The sequence below is a fragment of the Tinamus guttatus genome, unplaced genomic scaffold (assembly GCF_059628265.1).
Source record: "Tinamus guttatus ecotype Peru unplaced genomic scaffold, ASM5962826v1 Tinamus_guttatus_pri_ptg000119l, whole genome shotgun sequence".
NCBI lineage: Eukaryota > Metazoa > Chordata > Aves > Tinamiformes > Tinamidae > Tinamus > Tinamus guttatus.
In genome coordinates, this window is record NW_028288653.1 from 2,072,568 (window position 1) to 2,088,938 (window position 16,371).

General features: G+C 48.1%; 1 protein-coding gene across 1 annotated transcript; it reads left to right on the forward strand.

The window, feature by feature from the left end:
• Nucleotides 1–15,589, forward strand: FKBP9 (FKBP prolyl isomerase 9). Its single transcript, XM_088521384.1, has 10 exons — nt 1–251; nt 4,251–4,396; nt 4,765–4,954; nt 5,635–5,780; nt 6,906–7,095; nt 8,787–8,932; nt 10,158–10,344; nt 12,043–12,188; nt 14,011–14,174; nt 15,376–15,589. Exons 1-10 carry the CDS (start codon nt 1–3, stop codon nt 15,556–15,558), a joined length of 1,749 nt encoding a protein of 582 aa, XP_088377510.1. The 3' UTR covers nt 15,559–15,589.
• The last annotated feature ends 782 nt before the right edge of the window (nt 15,590–16,371 follow it).

Sequence of the window (16,371 nt, forward strand, 5' to 3'; positions counted from 1 at the left end):
ATGGAGCCGCGGCGGGGCCCGGCGCGCGGCCCGTGGCTGCTGCCCGCGCTGCTGGGCGCTCTGCTGGGCGCGCTGCTGCGCGGCCGTGCCGCGTGCCAGGCGCCGCCCGTGCCCGCGGCCTGGGACGGCGCTGACGTGCGCGTGGAGCGGCGCTTCGTGCCCGCGCGCTGCCCGCGCGCCGTGCGCCACGGGGACTTCGTGCGCTACCACTACCACGGTGCCTTCGCCGACGGCACCCGCTTCGACTCCAGGTCTGGCACCCCCGCTCCGCGTTGCGTGCCCCGCGGGCTACCTGTCTGCGTGCTGCCTGTGTGCAGAGTGCATCCCCTGGGTTCTGGGTGCGTCCTGCCCCAGGCCGAATTGCATCCCTCAGGTCCTTGTGCGCATCCAAGCCCTGCTCCGGATTGCAGCCCCTCCCAGGTTCCAATCTGGATTGTGTCTCCCAGCTCACTGTTTGCATCTGGCCTAGGTCTAGATTGCATCCCTTTCCCTGGGTCCCCGTCTGGATTGCATCCCCTGGGTTCTCACATGTGTCCTGCCGGGGTCCAGATTTATCCCTCAAGTCCCAGTGTGCATCCTGGCTCTGGTCTGGATTGCAGTCCCCCAAGTCCTGTTCTTGACTGCATGCTCTGCCAGGTTCTCATTTGCCTCCTGCAGATTGTATCCCTTGGGTGCTGGGTGCATCCTACCCTGGTCCGGATTGCATCCCTTCCCTGGGTCCATGTGTGCATTGTGCCCCTGTCCTGATTGCATCCCTCAGGCCGTGATGTGCATCCTGCCTCTGGCTGGATTGCATCCCCTTCCCGTCTCCAGATCGCTTCCTCTCATCCCAGTGTGCATCCCCCTTAGGGCTTGAGTTCACATCCCCTCGGGTTGCAGTCTGCAATCCCACTTTCCCTCCCCCGGGGTTTGGTTTGTGTGAGGACCCTCTTTGGGAAGACAAGGGGATGGAGAGGTGGTGCCACGAGGAGGCATTGGGGAGGGTGGGTGGCAGCCAGCAGCGGTGCCCGCGCAGTGGCACGGGGTGAAGGCCGCGGCAGAGGTTGGGTCCTGGCCCCTCTGCCCTTTCCGCCTGGGGTCCATGGGCCCCTTTGAGTGCAGGCAGGAGGGACGGGGCCTGTGGAGCCCCAAGGGCCGGGGGTGCTGGGAGCAGCCCCTGTCGTGGTGCTCGGCCTGGGGCGGCAGCGCGGGAGGCTGCAGGCAGCCCATGCGCCTCCGAGGGGCCCCGGCTCCCCGTGCCCGGCTGGAGAGACCGCCAGGACGGTCACCGCGGGGGCTGGCAGTGCGGAGCGCTTTCCTTTGGGGCACTTCTGTGCATCCCCGAGGCTTAACTGGAGCGCGCGCACAGCAAAACGTGGGTCCTCTGTGTCAGGAAGGCAGGAATTGCCAAGGTGTGCTTGCTCAGGAAGCCTTGTGTAAGTTACTCCCGAGTAAATGTGACCCATCCCGGTGCTTCTTTGGCATCGGAAAACCTGAGCAGTGGGTCAGGAGTGTGCCACGGATGCCGATGCTCCCATCTCACTGCTTACTGTTTTTCCTTTTTTATTCATTCATTGCCACAGATCAAAGTATTACTCAGAAAGAAAAAAATAACCCAAAATGTATTCCCAGTAATCCTGGTAATCTCCATTGTGGCTTCAAATAAAATCCACAGCCTTGGGGAAGTAACTGTCCTTCAGAGGAAACTCAGCCCTCCTGCCTGGGGTGCCACCTCAGCAGGAGGTGGCTGCCTGTGGCCGGCAGCTTTGCTGGCCTGGCCTTGCCTGGTGCAGTTTGCAGCGAGACAATGTGCAAAAACAGCAAATTTGTTGGCAACTGGGAGTCCTGGAAAATGACTTAGTCGTGGATTGGAGGATGCACCGGGGCTTTATCCTCAGTGCTCACTTTAAAAACATGCGCAACCGTGCAGACCAGCCATGTGTTCAGAAATGTGGTTCTCATTTATCCCGCTACGTGCGGGGCCTCGTCGCCGTGCGGAGCAGCCCCGGCAGCGAGGCAGGACACCTGGAAGAGCCCTTGGGAGCGGGCCCGGCGCCGGCGTTCAGAAGTGCCGGCCCAGCTCGGCTCCCAGCGCCCGGTCCTTGCGCGCGGCCTGCGGATTATTTGGTGCTGGAGCGGGCGGCGCGGAACCACGCGGCATTTAGCTCCTCGGGTCCCCTAGACACCACCACAGCATCCAGCTGGCGGCAGTCCGCTGTAACTGGGATCCATCGGTGAATTGTAGGAATATTTTGGAATATCTCTCTTAAAACCTGTCGTGCTTCTGCATACGAGTTTAAGATAACCAGTTTATACCTAAAATACTAAAAAGCCCATTATTTTACTGCTCATAAAGGCTATTCAGTTTTTAAGTTGATGAAAGTGTTTGCTGGTAAAGCATCAATTTAGCCAAATTCTACCATGAAATTGGTCTAGAATTTCAGGTGGTGAACGAAGGGCAGTTTAATTCCATTTCTCACTCAGCTGCCCAAAATGTTCTTTAGCTTTTTTTCTTTCAGTGTTAGAGGCTTTATTCCCTTGGTCCTAAAATGATGAAGGTTGTAAACCCTGCATTCAGTTGCATGTGCATTGGCTGTGACGTTGGTAATATCCATTAATGGAAACTAATTCTGCTTAGTTTTAAGGAATCTGCCAAGTCAGTCAGTCATGCAAAGCCACGTGGTCTGTGTCCTGCTTTGTTCAGTTCTTCACTTAGGGTCAGAGTTTTCTAAATTGTAGATTCATTTTAGGTACAAAGGACTGAATCCTTTTTATTCTAAATCTGACCAAGACATGATCATATTCTGTTGTAATGAGTAAAACTTGGCACTTTTCTTGTTTTTTTTTTTTCTTCTTTTTTCTCAGAATCTTTTATGTTATTAATTTTAACTTCTTAATTCTGTATTTACATGCATAGCAGAATTTGTCAGGAGCCTGTTTAAATATTTTCCCTCCTTCTCTGGGAATAGGAATGTTCGTGCCACAGCAATGAACGCTCTGTACAGAGGGATATCTGTTTTAAGAAAAAAAAAATGCCAGAAGAAAAATCGTGGTATAAACAGAGAGATCATTTCCCCAAATAGTTGAGGGATTTGAGGCTTGGGCCTGTTGGGAGGGCCGGACCATGGTGGCAGGGATGTGTTCAGTCTTCGAAGGAAAGTTTGACAGCATTTCCCTAGCGATATCTGGCTCCTGGCTGCTTTCCAGCATATTTTAGCATGCAAAGACACACGCGCCCTTATCTCTTTTTCAGTGCTCCCTTTTATCTGAAAAAAAAGAGGGTCTTTTAAATCGTAAAAAGAGCTTGGGAAAAATAAGCGAGAGCTTAAAAATAGGCAAGAAACTTTTGAAGTGTCCTCTGTCTTATACTTGTATGTTGCTTTAAGAAAATAAAAGTAAGCACAAATTTAGATATGACAAAGTGAGGTCATGGCATGAATTTAAGCTAGTCAAACTCTGACTATGACAGCTAGTGTTAGTTTTAAATCCTGGTAACGCTGCTGATCTCAATGGCCTATGGCATATTTTATTATCATCTAAGCATAATTCCATTTTACTTACCAAATGTTCACGCATTATCGCAGTGGAGGGTTTAGCTGGATGTATCAATTCCTGATCCTGCAAACGTGCTGCTTAAAGCACATCTGCGGTTTTTGCTATTGATTCTAATCTCTATGAAACGAGAGCTGTGACTGCGGAAGAGAAAGCAAGGAGCCAGTTGCCAAGTCTCGCAACTGTTACTCAAAAAGGCACCTTCTCCCCTTTCCTCCTCTCCCACAGAGAGTTTCCAGCCATGAGGTCTCCTGTCATAAAGCTTGTTGATCTTGTGTCCTATTTTTCTGGTTAAACGACTTACATAAATGTGTTAATCAACTGGTATAAATAGGTTGGGAGCCTACTGTGGGAGCATCCATCCCTGTATGTCTTATCATAGTGTATAGGCTGTCCCTTTTGTCATTAATTTTCCACTACTGCTTGCAGCACTAGTTATGCATTAGTTTAGCATTAACCAGTTGTCATTTCGGGCTTGGGGTTTCTGCAGCAGGTGTCACACGTTAGAAATCATTTGAGAGGCCACATGAGCGGTGATGGGAAGGGGGAACTGGAATTTGAGAAATTGGATTCAGATTTGCCTCATCTCTTAGCAGCTATCTCTTAATAAAGTTATGCTAACAGAGTAAGGTAGAAACAAACTAAACTCTGAGAAAACAGATGCGGAATGGTTGGCAAATGCTTCCCTTGTAATCTTTTTCCTGCCCTTCCCCCTGCAGCTATGACAGGGGCTCCACGTTCAACGTGTTCGTGGGGAAGGGGCAGCTCATTGCCGGCATGGACAAGGCCCTGGTCGGCATGTGCGTGAACGAGCGGCGCTTCGTGCAGATCCCGCCCCAGCTCGCCTACGGAAGCGATGGCGTCGGTGAGTGCGACGCGCGGCCCCGCGCACCCTGGCAGCTGGAGCCCCCTGTTTGCTCGTCCCTCCCTGCCCGTTAGGCACGTGGCGCTGGTGCAGGTGGGCTCAGGGCTGTGCTCGGAGCCAGGGCAGCCTCGCTCGAAACGTCCCCAGGGCAGCAGCGCGAGAGCCGGCTGCCCAGGGCATGTCCCTGGCGGCGGGTCAGGCTTTCCCTGCTTGTATGACTGCAGCAGTGACAAGGGACAGGGGGTTAAAACACAAAAGGGACAAGTGAGGGAATGTGTGGGCAGGCTCTGGTTTTGCTGGTGCCCTGTGAAACGCAAGGAGACAAAACTGCTCCTGGCATAACCGCTCGCGTTGTTCTGCTTTTGCAGCCGGCGTGATCCCGCCGAACGCTGTGCTCCACTTCGACGTGCTCCTCATAGACCTGTGGAATTCCGAGGATGAAGTGCAGATTCAGACCTACTTTAAGCCCGAGGCTTGTCCGCGCACCGTGCAGGTGTCGGACTTCGTTCGCTACCACTACAACGGAACCTTCTTAGACGGGACCCTCTTCGACTCCAGGTGCGCTCCAGGCAGGGCTTTGTGCTCGTGCATTTTAATCTGATGTCACCTAAAGCAGTCTCTTTTTGACGCTTCCACTGATATCACAAATCAGGCTAGTTACCCTGAAACGCAGAGAGGTTTCGCAACAACTAAAGCTCGCATTATACCATGTCAGTAGTTTATTCAGCATTATGGCAAGGCAGCATGGACTCAAACCAGTAAAACAGTTTCATTCTTTCTGCGTAGGCATCAGAAGCCCAGATTTTTTCTCTTGTTCCCTGTGTCCATATTACTGTTTACTGCAGTCAGCTAATAGTTTTTGTAATAATTGCAGCCCTGCTGTTCAAGCTAGATGCAAGGTTTGTAAACTGAGCAGACGCAATTGGTAAAGAGATTGAACTAGTAATGCTCTCACATGGAGATTTTACTCCGTTAATGTTCTGAGGAAAACGATACTTTAATACCATTGCAGATATGTTTGCAAGCCAGTTTTCAAAACAATATTTAGGTTCATAAACCAGCTAAGTGCTCTGGAAAATGCTCCCAAGCAAGGCCTTGGTAAATCAAGGAGCAATATATTTCAAGCAGCAACTTGTGAGCTGTACTGTTCTTGTGTGTGGTGTGGCCTTGGAGGATTAGTTCTGTCCCTTCCTGTGACATATTTTTATTTTATATTTATTTTTATTTTACATTTCTAGCCACAATCGGATGCGAACTTACGATACCTATGTTGGAATTGGGTGGCTGATTCCTGGTATGGACCAGGGTCTCCTGGGAATGTGCGTAGGGGAGAAGCGCATTATCACAATACCACCATTCCTGGCATATGGAGAAGAAGGAGATGGTAAAAGTTACTCTTTCTCTTTCCCAAGCAATCTATATTCTAACTCAAACCCATGTGCCCTTTTAATTTAGGGGCAGCATTGTTACCACTTACTGACAAATGGCATGTTCTGATGGAAAAGAGAGGTTCAAATGTATGATGTACAGGAGGTGGTTGATCAGAAAGCAAGATTTTTTTTTTCATACAATAAATTGCTTAGTTGACATATCGTTGGTTCTAATTTTAACCTTTATATGGTCAGATTTAATTTCCTTTCAGAGAATTTCCTCTGTGCTTAATATTCAGGAAATTGGAAGTTAGTTGACTGCTTCTTTCTTCCAATGACTGCTACAGAGAGCAGAAAACCTTTAAAAACAGGAAAATCAATTCGTAGTTTCAGTTTTCTTCATTTTTTGGCAGCAAATTCCCCAGTAATAGCTACCAGATGGACTAATTGTGCTAGTAGCCTGCAGCTTATACGCTGAGCTTCCTGCTGTAAGCAAGGGGACAGCTGGGTGGATCTGGGGACTCCTCCTTGCTTAAATTCCCTTTCTGGTCTAAATATTTAAGCATTGTCTGTGTCTGTGGTGTACAAGTTTTCGTACTCATTCCCTGACTTTATTTACCATTAGAGTTTTTGTAGTCTGTGGAGATTGTTGTTTTTAAAAATTTTGCCAAGGTGGTTTTATGATATAATTTGTGAACCTGTAGGAAGGTCCCTCTTCACTGAGAGACTCCATTTACCCTTTTTCGACTTCCATCGTGTGCTCTCCTGCTTTGCTACTAGCAAGCAGGAGGAGCAGGAGTGCCAGGTATGGTTATTATTGTCATGTACCTTCACCGAGCACGTTGGAAACCCTCCGTGGCTGAAGCACGTAGCACAGATGGACCTGCTGTAGGGTGACTGTGCTGGGTGTCGCTGAAGAGCCTGCAGTTTCTGGTGATCCGCTGGCATCATAATTGAATGCAAGTGACAAATTCACACACACGAAATAGAAGATGATTTTAGTAGATTATGTTCGTTCATATTTGTAGGGGAAGTGCCTGATACTGCAAAACGGGTTATTTTTCATCACTAGAAAAAGTGTAAGTCCCTTCTAACCCCCCTGCTCTTTCTAACTGATTTCTGCTCTAACAACCTTGTAGGGAAGGAGATCCCTGGCCAAGCTTCTCTGGTGTTTGACGTGGCCCTGCTAGACCTCCATAACCCCAAGGACGGCGTTGCTGTTGAGCAGCAGCACGTCCCCGAGCGCTGCGAGCGCAGGAGCCAGGCGGGAGACTTCGTGCGCTACCATTACAACGGCACGCTCCTGGACGGCACCTTGTTTGATTCCAGGTAACCGGCCCGGCGTCTGCTGCCCAGCCCGTTTTCCCACTGACTTATGTGGCTGTCTATAATGTATCCAAAGAGAATTTGTTGGTTTTCCTTCCTTTCTGAAATCTGGGAGCAGGGTTGGAGCCTTCCCTTCTGAAAGGCCTCCCAGCCCAAGACCAAGGCGCCTTTGGGTAGTGCCCAAGTCACCATCTAGGGGTTGTGATCCACCAGATGCAGAAATGTGCTTGAAGACCTTTAGGCCAAAGAGTTCATGAGTGGAATAGTCATATTATTAATGAGAGAGAAAAAAATAAATACGATTCCGATTTAACATCTAGAGAATTGCGAAGCAATGAGCTAGTGGCTAGCTTGAGGTTATTGGAACCAGACCTTGATCTCAGGAGAGTCTTTCCCACTGTATTTGAGGAGGGTCTGTCTGCATTTTGAAGGATAATGTTTTTCAGAGCAGAATTTAGCACCAGGGTTTCAGTGATAAAGGAAAAGGGATCACTGTCACTTGGGAGTCAAAGCTTTCTGGGTATGTAGGCATTGTGCAGAATTATACGCTAAATAATAAATATCCTTGTAGCTTCCTGACACTTTGGGTCTTTTTTTCTGTTTAATGAGCAGGAGTTTACTTTTCCTGCTCCGGTAGAAAAGCTGGCACGAGTAGCTAAAAAGAGTTGGAAATGATCCACTGTGAAACGTTTTACAAAATAAACTTAGACAAAATTGCTTTACACTTCTACGGATATGATAAGCTGAAGATTGGGAGGAGCTTGCAAACATAAACTGAGTTATGTGCAATTAGAGATTAGAGCAATCTAGCAATTAGAGATTTTTAAGGTGGCTGTGGTATTTATGTAAGGGCTGCTGTCAATAGATAGCAATAATTGCTTTCTAGGCAGCAACCTGTATGTCACCTATAGAGCTGACAGTTTTTACAGGGGTTATTGGCTGGTTGGCCATTCCCTGGTGTCCTATGGAAGTTACAATTCAGGCCAGCGTTTGAGAAGCCTGGGAAGACACCCTGCTGAGTCTGCTGGTCGTGCAGAGAGGTGGAACAGCTGCCAGTAGCTCTGGAGAGCCTTGGAGCGGGCTGGAAAACTTCCCTGACGGAACCGGAGCGCTCCCCAAGCAGGGCTCATGGCTGGAATCGGAAGCGCTAATGATTTTCCATTGTCATTTAAGAAGTGGCTGCCTGGGCTTAGAGCAGGTAGCTGAACAAACCTCACAATTTCATCAGGGTCTGTCCAGGCCTCATGCTTTCCCAGAGACACCTTATAAGGCTGAATTAAAGCCTTACTGCGCTCCCTTCTTCGAGCTTTTGGGTAGCATGCCTTGAGAAAAGCAGAACACAGCTGCATGCTTTGCAGCAAACATCATCTGTTGCTGTGGACTCGTTTTATCTTGAGGTGTGGAAGGAGATCCTGTGACGTGTTCTTAAGTGATTGCCATAGTCTAGAAGGGAGGATGTTGTTGATACTCTTGTCATGACTCATTTCTCGGCATCTGAGGTGAACCTGCTTCTCCCACCTGATACCTGTGGCAGTTAAACTACATTGTTGTGGTAGCTGCAAAATGAGATAGTCTGAAGGGTGTCCCCTGCCCCATGTGTAGTTGGTGAGCACGCACTTAGGCCACGCTGGGATGGGGGAAGTTAGAGGTGATGGCGCGTGCCGACCGCGGCTAAAAGCAGTCGTTCTCCCCAGCTACGCGCGCAACCGGACGTATGACACCTACGTGGGGAAGGGCTACGTGATCGCTGGCATGGATGAGGGCCTGCTGGGCGTCTGCATTGGCGAAAGGAGGCGGATAACAATCCCTCCCCATCTCGGATATGGGGAAGAAGGAAGAGGTGAGTCTGGCTTTTTGTTTAGTGCAGTCTTCGCTCACTAATGGTGTTTCCTTTGCTCCTCAGGACAGTTGTAGGTAGATATGCTTTAAAATATTCATTCCACCTTTTTTTTCCCACATTTGAAAGGCTTATCAATTACTCTGTTATTTAGTAGTTGTGCAACTGGTAGGATTGAATTTGTAAAATTAACTTGATTAGCTTAATGGGCAGCACAGTAAGAATGCAGGGCGACCTCTCGTGTAACTGGTGACCTGCAGCCATTCGACTCGTGTTTCGTGCAGACTGTATCTGGCTGTCAGGAGCTCTGCAGGGCGAGATCTTCCTTCCCGCATCCCTTCACGAGCTCTGTACCGAAAGGAATTCCTGGTGTTAAGTTTTCTTTCCCGTTCCTTTCACAGCCACAGAATTTGTGGGCTCCTATGTCACCTCTGTAGCAGTGAATCTGTGTAGCAGCAAAGCAGGGTGTATGTACAACCTACCACTAAAACTCCTCGGGGAAAGGAAAGCTCCCTGGTGCTTGAGAGGATTGTGAGAGGTCAAATACATTAATCCTTGTAACCAACCACAAATTCATGGCTGGAGTTTCAAAGTTACCTCCAGAGATGTTATGTGGGAAATCTGACGCCTTCTAAGAGAAGATTCTTTCAGTGAATTCTATTCAAATTCTACTATGGTAATTTGGGAATTATTTTTTCTACCAGTAAAACTGATTGTTGGATCTGGATGTGTCTGTTCTTGCTGACAATGTAATTTCACATTATCCTGGGAAGGGGGGAGAGGAGTTGCTTGCTCCTGGGATATTTTCAAGAAATAAAACCTTCAAGGCACAATGTCATCCCTTGAAGCATGAGAAATCCTAGGGGAATTTGGCCCATCAGCAATGAGTTGGCACAGAACATGAAACAGACATGAAACAGAAATCAGTCAATCAGGATGATCACAGGAAATATCATTGCCTCATTTCTGCGTGATTTTTAAATTCGGAATGATGGAAACGTTTCCTTCACAGTAGATCCAAGTGCATACGTACGGCTTTTGCCCGGAGTTCTCTCGAGCACTGGGTGCTGCTGGCACCCATGCTGCACCTAGAGGAGCTGCCCTCCTTCTGCTGTGGGAGATGAGAGCGGATCAGTCGCTATCACACGTAGGGGGAATGTCTGTTCCTATACAGGGTGCAGTGCGTGGCCATTGCAAACCTGCTTGGGTGCTCTTTCCTCCCATTTAGGAAAGATCCCAGGCTCTGCAGTGCTGATCTTTGACATCTACGTAGTTGACTTCCACAACCCTTCGGATTCTGTCGGCATAACCGTTACCTACAAACCTTCCAACTGCAGCGTGCTGAGCAAGAAGGGGGATTACCTCAAGTATCACTACAACGCGTCGCTCCTGGACGGCACCTTGCTGGACTCGACGTAAGTAAATGCCCTGCTAAAGAAAATGTCCCTTGTACATGTGAAAGCAGAACAAACAACCTGCAAAACACCCTAGAGGGGAAGAAGGCATTTTTGTGTCAAAAATTGGCTATTTATGTTGGAATATGTCTGTCACATCTCCTTGCCCAGGACATATAGGAGAAGGAAAATAGGTAATCTGTCATGGCCTAAAGAGAGAACTGAGAGCAGAGAGGATACTGCAGTATGTTAGGAAGGAACACGAGGGGCAGACAGGGTGAAGACACAGGCTGTGAACGTGGCTGTGCAGGAAATAGTCACCACTGGGTCTCTGCCACACACAGGTCCCAGTTTTCATGTATGGGGGGGCCGCAGTAAAGATCAGCCCAGAGAAACCACGAGGCGGGCAGCTGGTGGCTGGGACTGTGACGCTGCCCTTTCCTCCTCCTGCTGCCGCTGGGTTCATGAGGAAAGCAGAGGTTGTTGCTGTTCCTTCCCTCTCCTCACTCCAAGAGCAGCTGGGAGTCTTTGCCTAGCAGCTTTGCTCCGTCCTGGTGGGTCGTGCTTGCTTTCTGATACAAAAGCTACTTGTGCTGACCTGCACTGAGCCCACAGCGCTGCTTACAGCAGCTGCAAGGATGGATACTTCTGCTGGCTTCTTGTTTCTGCCTTCATCTTGTGGATAGCAGTTGTCATCCAAATAATGTTGTATTTTATTTTGGGATGGGGAGTTGGAAAAAGCTATTTTTATACAGACTGTAATTAATATATCAAGCAGGTTCTAGTTTTCACAGTGCATACAGTAGCTTGCAGGGCTGCAAATCCAGCTTACATTGAAGCACACGATGGGAATGTGTTCAGCTTTACAACACCTTTTATATGACAGGAATGCTCAAATCTCGTCTTACGTCAGGAACCCAGGGATGTTGAGCTTGTCACTTACTCAGAGCAGTTTGTGGGGTTTGTGAACCTTGTGCGCCTGATTTTAAGGCTGCTTCCTATCCACCGAATTGTTTTCCTTCCAAATAATATTCTACGGTGCAGGAATCTCCTGCAATGGTGCAACCAAGTCAAATAACTAACGAAAGCAGACTGACAAAGCATCATTCCAAGTAATGAGTACCAAGGGATTTTCCGCTAATTTCTGTTAATATCTTATTTTAGAAGCAAGATACCAGCAGCAGGGTGTAATTTACAGTATAATATTGTTGAACAGCTGTAGCATTCTTAGACTTCAAAGCTACTGTGGCTGAGTGACGAGTGTATAAGTGACTAGTACATTGTGGGGAATTATTTGGTTAAGGGGAGCAAATGTGCATCTGGAATTTTTTAGATCAGAGTAAAAAAACAACTTTGTTAGTTAAAAATATTTGCAAAGCAAGAAGCCCTTGTTTAAAGACAATATGCTTGGAGATTTTAATGTCAGGATTGATTATATATTAATTAGATTTAATTCAGGACACCTTTAATTTTAATACTGGGGGATTTGGCCAGTCCTGGTTGACAGCAGGGACCCCTCTGTTTGGTGTTGTCTGTAACCTGCTACCTTGAGAACAGCTCCAGGTAACTGCTTGGAAGAACAGAGCACTGGGCAGGAAGTTAATTTTTCACAGTGGCAGGACACTAGTTAAAAGCTGCTGTTCCTGTGGTAATTTTGAACCAGAGAAATCCTGTTATATGCCACTTTTTTTTTTAATTCTATTTTCTCACCCTCCTCAGACTTAGCCTTGGCAAGACCTACAACATCGTGCTGGGCTCGGGGCAGGTGGTGGTGGGGATGGACATGGGCCTCCAGGACATGTGTGTGGGCGAGCGGCGCAGAGTGGTCATCCCGCCCCACCTCGGCTACGGAGAGGAGGGTGTTGGTGAGTGCGGAGCTGCCCCCGGGGCCGCGGAGATGCGCGGGGCGCCCCACGCGGTTCCTGCTGTGCCCGGGCACGTAAGGTAGCCGCAGTAGTAGACACATCACCGAGGTAATGATAATAGCAATAGCTGCCTCACTTAAATGCCTGGATGAAGGTACGTGAAAAAACCTGGGGAGCTTCTTCATTTCATCGTCTTAGGCTCCCCAGGTGAAGGAACATAGTGGTTTTGTTGCACTGTAAGTGGTTACTGTTACTCGGAGCCAGCGCTGAGGTTGTGGCAGCCCGAAGGGGAGCGCTCCCCTGCCCGGTGTCGGAGCGGGAGCTCCAGGCGCTGCAGAGGGAGCAAAACACCCTTGGCCCCGACACGGCGTGAGGTGGCAACGTGCTGTGCAGCAAACAGCACCAAGGGGCACTCACCTTCCAGCACTAACGCGTTAGAAAATACAGGGGAGCTCAAAAAACACCCGAGCTGAGCGCAAGGTGCGCAACTACCTCAGTGCTGTTGAGATGCCAACAGTAACACATTTAAGGAGGTTTGGGAATCCCTATTTGGCAGCATTGAGGCTGTCCATTTTTAGTGATAGGGACAGCAATAATTAAAAAGACAAACAGAAATGACAAGTTCCCACTATGTGGGGTTGCTCCTGGCCTTCTGAGTTAAAGGACTGGAAGGAAAGGAGTCTGTGAGGAGCTCACCGAGATCCACCAGCTCTGGTTGAGATGGAAATGGTTGCACAAGTTGGTCTGTTCTTTGAAGACCTCAAGAACAGTTTGCAGTTCATAAAGGCACTTTGTAGGCATCAGGCATCAAGCTTAACAGAAAGTTAACTTGTAAGAAGAGGTAAATAAGCATTTTTGCTTGTACCCGCCTTTCATAAAAGCTATTAATGAAAAATCATGAGTGTCATAAATATGCAACATTTTATGCTGTTACATAACATCACATAATTACATGGAATTAGAATTAATTCAAGCTTTTATTGTAAATTAAAAGAACAGCTGCTATGTTAAAAAGACACTGACATCCCTCTGGGATGTTTGGCATCATTCAGGTGGCATTAGAGCAATCCATGGTCTCAAACAGTGTGTGGTTATCCATATTTTGGTATATTCCTACATACATTTGGTATAGTCCTGAAGAGACTGCAATTATTTGCTATTGCACAGAATTTATAGGTGATGTCTATTTTATTTTTGTAAGAATAAATTAAATTATGCAGCAGAGAGAGAAAGGAAAATCACTTCTTTCTCACAACTTCTAGTCTATGCATACTTTTAAAAAAGTCTGCAGAATTATTATAGAATGTGCCTTCATATTAAGTGCTTACCGGAACAATTGTAACGGAACTTGTTTAGAACCTGATAGTGGAAATAATCCCTATTCCAGGGAATATACCTAAGTGGTTTCAAGTTAGAACACGTGTGTGCAGAAGTGCCTTTGGTGAAGCCAAGCGAAGGGCCTGACGTGCCGGTCGTGCTGCGTTTGTCCCTGGCTTTGCTTTTGCCCCGTGGCCATGGTCATTCCGCGCACACGACCCGGGTGCGCACGCAGGCTCTGGGGCACGTAGCTTGCGTCCAAGTACGGCCTCGACCTGCACCCGCCCCGCTGTCCCTGGCCGTGCCCGTGCCCAAGGGAAAGGAAGGCTTGGTGGGCTTGGGATCACCGGCTGGAACGCGAGGAGATGTGGAATTCTGGGGGGAAAGCATAGTGGGCAGTGGAAAAGGTCAATGCCAGAGATGAAAGGTAGGATCAGTGGGAGAGTGATCAGCACGGCATCAGGTAAGAGGGGGTAAATCCCTGTCCTGCTGTTTGTCGTGGCAGAAGGAGAAGTGCCTGGAAGTGCCGTCTTGGTTTTCGACATCGAGCTGCTGGAGCTGGTGTCCGGGCTGCCCGAGGGCTACATGTTTGTGTGGAACGGCGAGGTCTCTCCCAACCTCTTTGAGGAGATAGACCAGAACCACGACGGAGAGGTTCTTCTGGACGAGGTGAGCCCCGGGCAGGAAATCCTGGGCAGCGTCTCCTGGCACCGCCACCAAGGCACCCCAAGGCCTTAAAGAAAGGGGTCTCTCTCGCTCTCTCTCCTTCTATTTTATTTTTTTTAAGCTTTGGTTATGGTGCTTGTCAAGTTAACAGGAAACCAGTATGTTAAAAATATGATTATTTAGTTTTGGAGATGGAGCTACAAAGAAAAGTGAAGTATAGGAATGGCCGTACTGCTTAATTTAGTGTCCTTGTCACCGTCTCGCACCTCCTCGTTTTCCTTCTTTCTGCATCTCTGCATTTACCTCCACCCCTGCCCTTGCAGAGAAGATGGGAGGTTTCTCCAGTCCAGAGCACGAATGAGGTGGGATGGGACTGAAACTCACGTCCCTGCGGTCACTCAGCAGGAGGGGAAGGAGCAGCAAAGGACGTGTGAGAGGATGAGCTTGGTCTGAAATGTATAAACGAAACATTGGCAAAGACGACCCTCATTGCTGAAGCTTATTTGACAGGTAGCACCAGAGACTACATTAACTGGAAAACCTCAATTGATTTGGGAGTTTTTGCTTTTTGCTTTTTTTTTCCCCTTTGGCAAGCCAGCCTGCAGGACTGTCACATGTTTTCACCACTTGCATCAGGAGAGGCATTTTTTTCAGGAAATCCTGCCTGTAACCCTTTCCTCCCTCTTTCTCCCTTCTCCCACCGCCAGCTAAAGCCCATGGGAATTGAGTGGAAGGCCTGAAACTGCTTTTAACAAATCTCTTGGTATCCTTTTACTGTCATAATTTCCTTCTTTTTCTTTTGTGTTCCTTGCAAGGTGTAGGTGAGTGTCTGCTTTATAGGGTGAGCTTCTTGCATCAGCTTACAGAACTAAACCATGCTGTCCCCATGGGTCTGTTCCCCAGTCACTCCTTTTGTTCAACCCATCTTCCTCCTAAATTAAGGAAAAATAACTCATCTTGTGAATAAAACCCACTGCAATAAATGTTGAGCTCCAGAGAGTGTGACTTAACCTCATGTGTCTGTGCTATTTAGACCAGTTTAGGTCATAAGCTTCTTAGGACAGTAACAGGGCATTTTTATGTGCATTTAATAGTAAGCAGTAGAAAGCTAAATAGTCAACAGCAAATAAATTCTTGATTGTAAATGTCTGCTCAGTTTCAGTACCTGTTTCACTGTGAGCTGTTTTTCTTTCCCTCCACCCAGTTTTCAGAGTACATTCAAGCCCAGGTCGATTCCGGCAAAGGGAAACTGGCTCCGGGTTTCGATTTTGAGAAGATTGTCAGGAACATGTTCAGCAATCAGGACCGCGATGGGAACGGAAAAGTCACAGCCGAAGAATTCAAGCTGAAAGACCAAGAGGCCAAAGAGGAGCACGACGAGCTGTAAAGCTAAGAGGCGGGAGGCTGCGGAGCGGCGCGGCCGTCGCTTGCGTGTGCCCCGGGGCGGGTTTGAGCGAGCGTCTGCGCAAGGCGAGCGCCGGCCGGCCGGGGCGCTCGTCCTGCGTGTGCCGGCGGGCGCCAAAGGGGAAGAGATTTTCACTTGGGATTCTTAGGTAGGAATGTTACCAAAAAAACCCCCAAACCTCAAAAAAAAAAAAAACCAAATCTAAACACAGTGTTAAGTGCCTCAAGATGGGATTTATAAACTGATGGGGTCTGCTGCTAGCGGGGCTTGTGAATCATGTGGTTTATTTTTATATTGGAGATCCGTGGTCAGCATTGAGCGATACAGTCACGTGGATGGGTGGCAGTGGGTAAACTTACAGGGTGCTCTTAGAAGAGTTTATGAAAAGCCTTTTGTATTTAAAAATATTTCTGCAGGAGAATGAATCAGAAAATATATCCCATGAAAATAGTCTATAAAAATTGCCAGAGGGGGACCCCAGTTCCTTTTGGGAGGCAGGAACACTCTTCCCAGTAACTTAACCAACTTCCATGATATTTGCCAGCAGGAACTCTGATTTGCAAGTTGCAGAACATGCAGATGGTAGCGAGGCCATTGGAAGTTTTTCATAAGCTGTGAACTTAAATGAAATAGATCTAGAATTGTGTGTGGGCTGGGTTTTTTTGCCTTACAGAATAAAACTTGCTACCATCCGCACCACATTTAATTAGTACCTTTGAATCTTCTCGCTGGCATGTTAAAGCAGTGTTCAGAGCAGTGATTCCCCAACCTTTCTAGTTGCAGTCTTATTTATAG

Excerpts from the sequence above, each read along its gene's own strand:
- FKBP9 (XM_088521384.1), top strand. The coding sequence starts at position 1 with ATGGAGCCGCGGCGGGGCCCGGCGCGCGGCCCGTGGCTGCTGCCCGCG. Across the intron at positions 10,345-12,042 it reads GGCACCTTGCTGGACTCGAC|ACTTAGCCTTGGCAAGACCT; the intron begins GTAAGTAAATGC and ends CACCCTCCTCAG. Across the intron at positions 12,189-14,010 it reads CTACGGAGAGGAGGGTGTTG|AAGGAGAAGTGCCTGGAAGT; the intron begins GTGAGTGCGGAG and ends TTGTCGTGGCAG.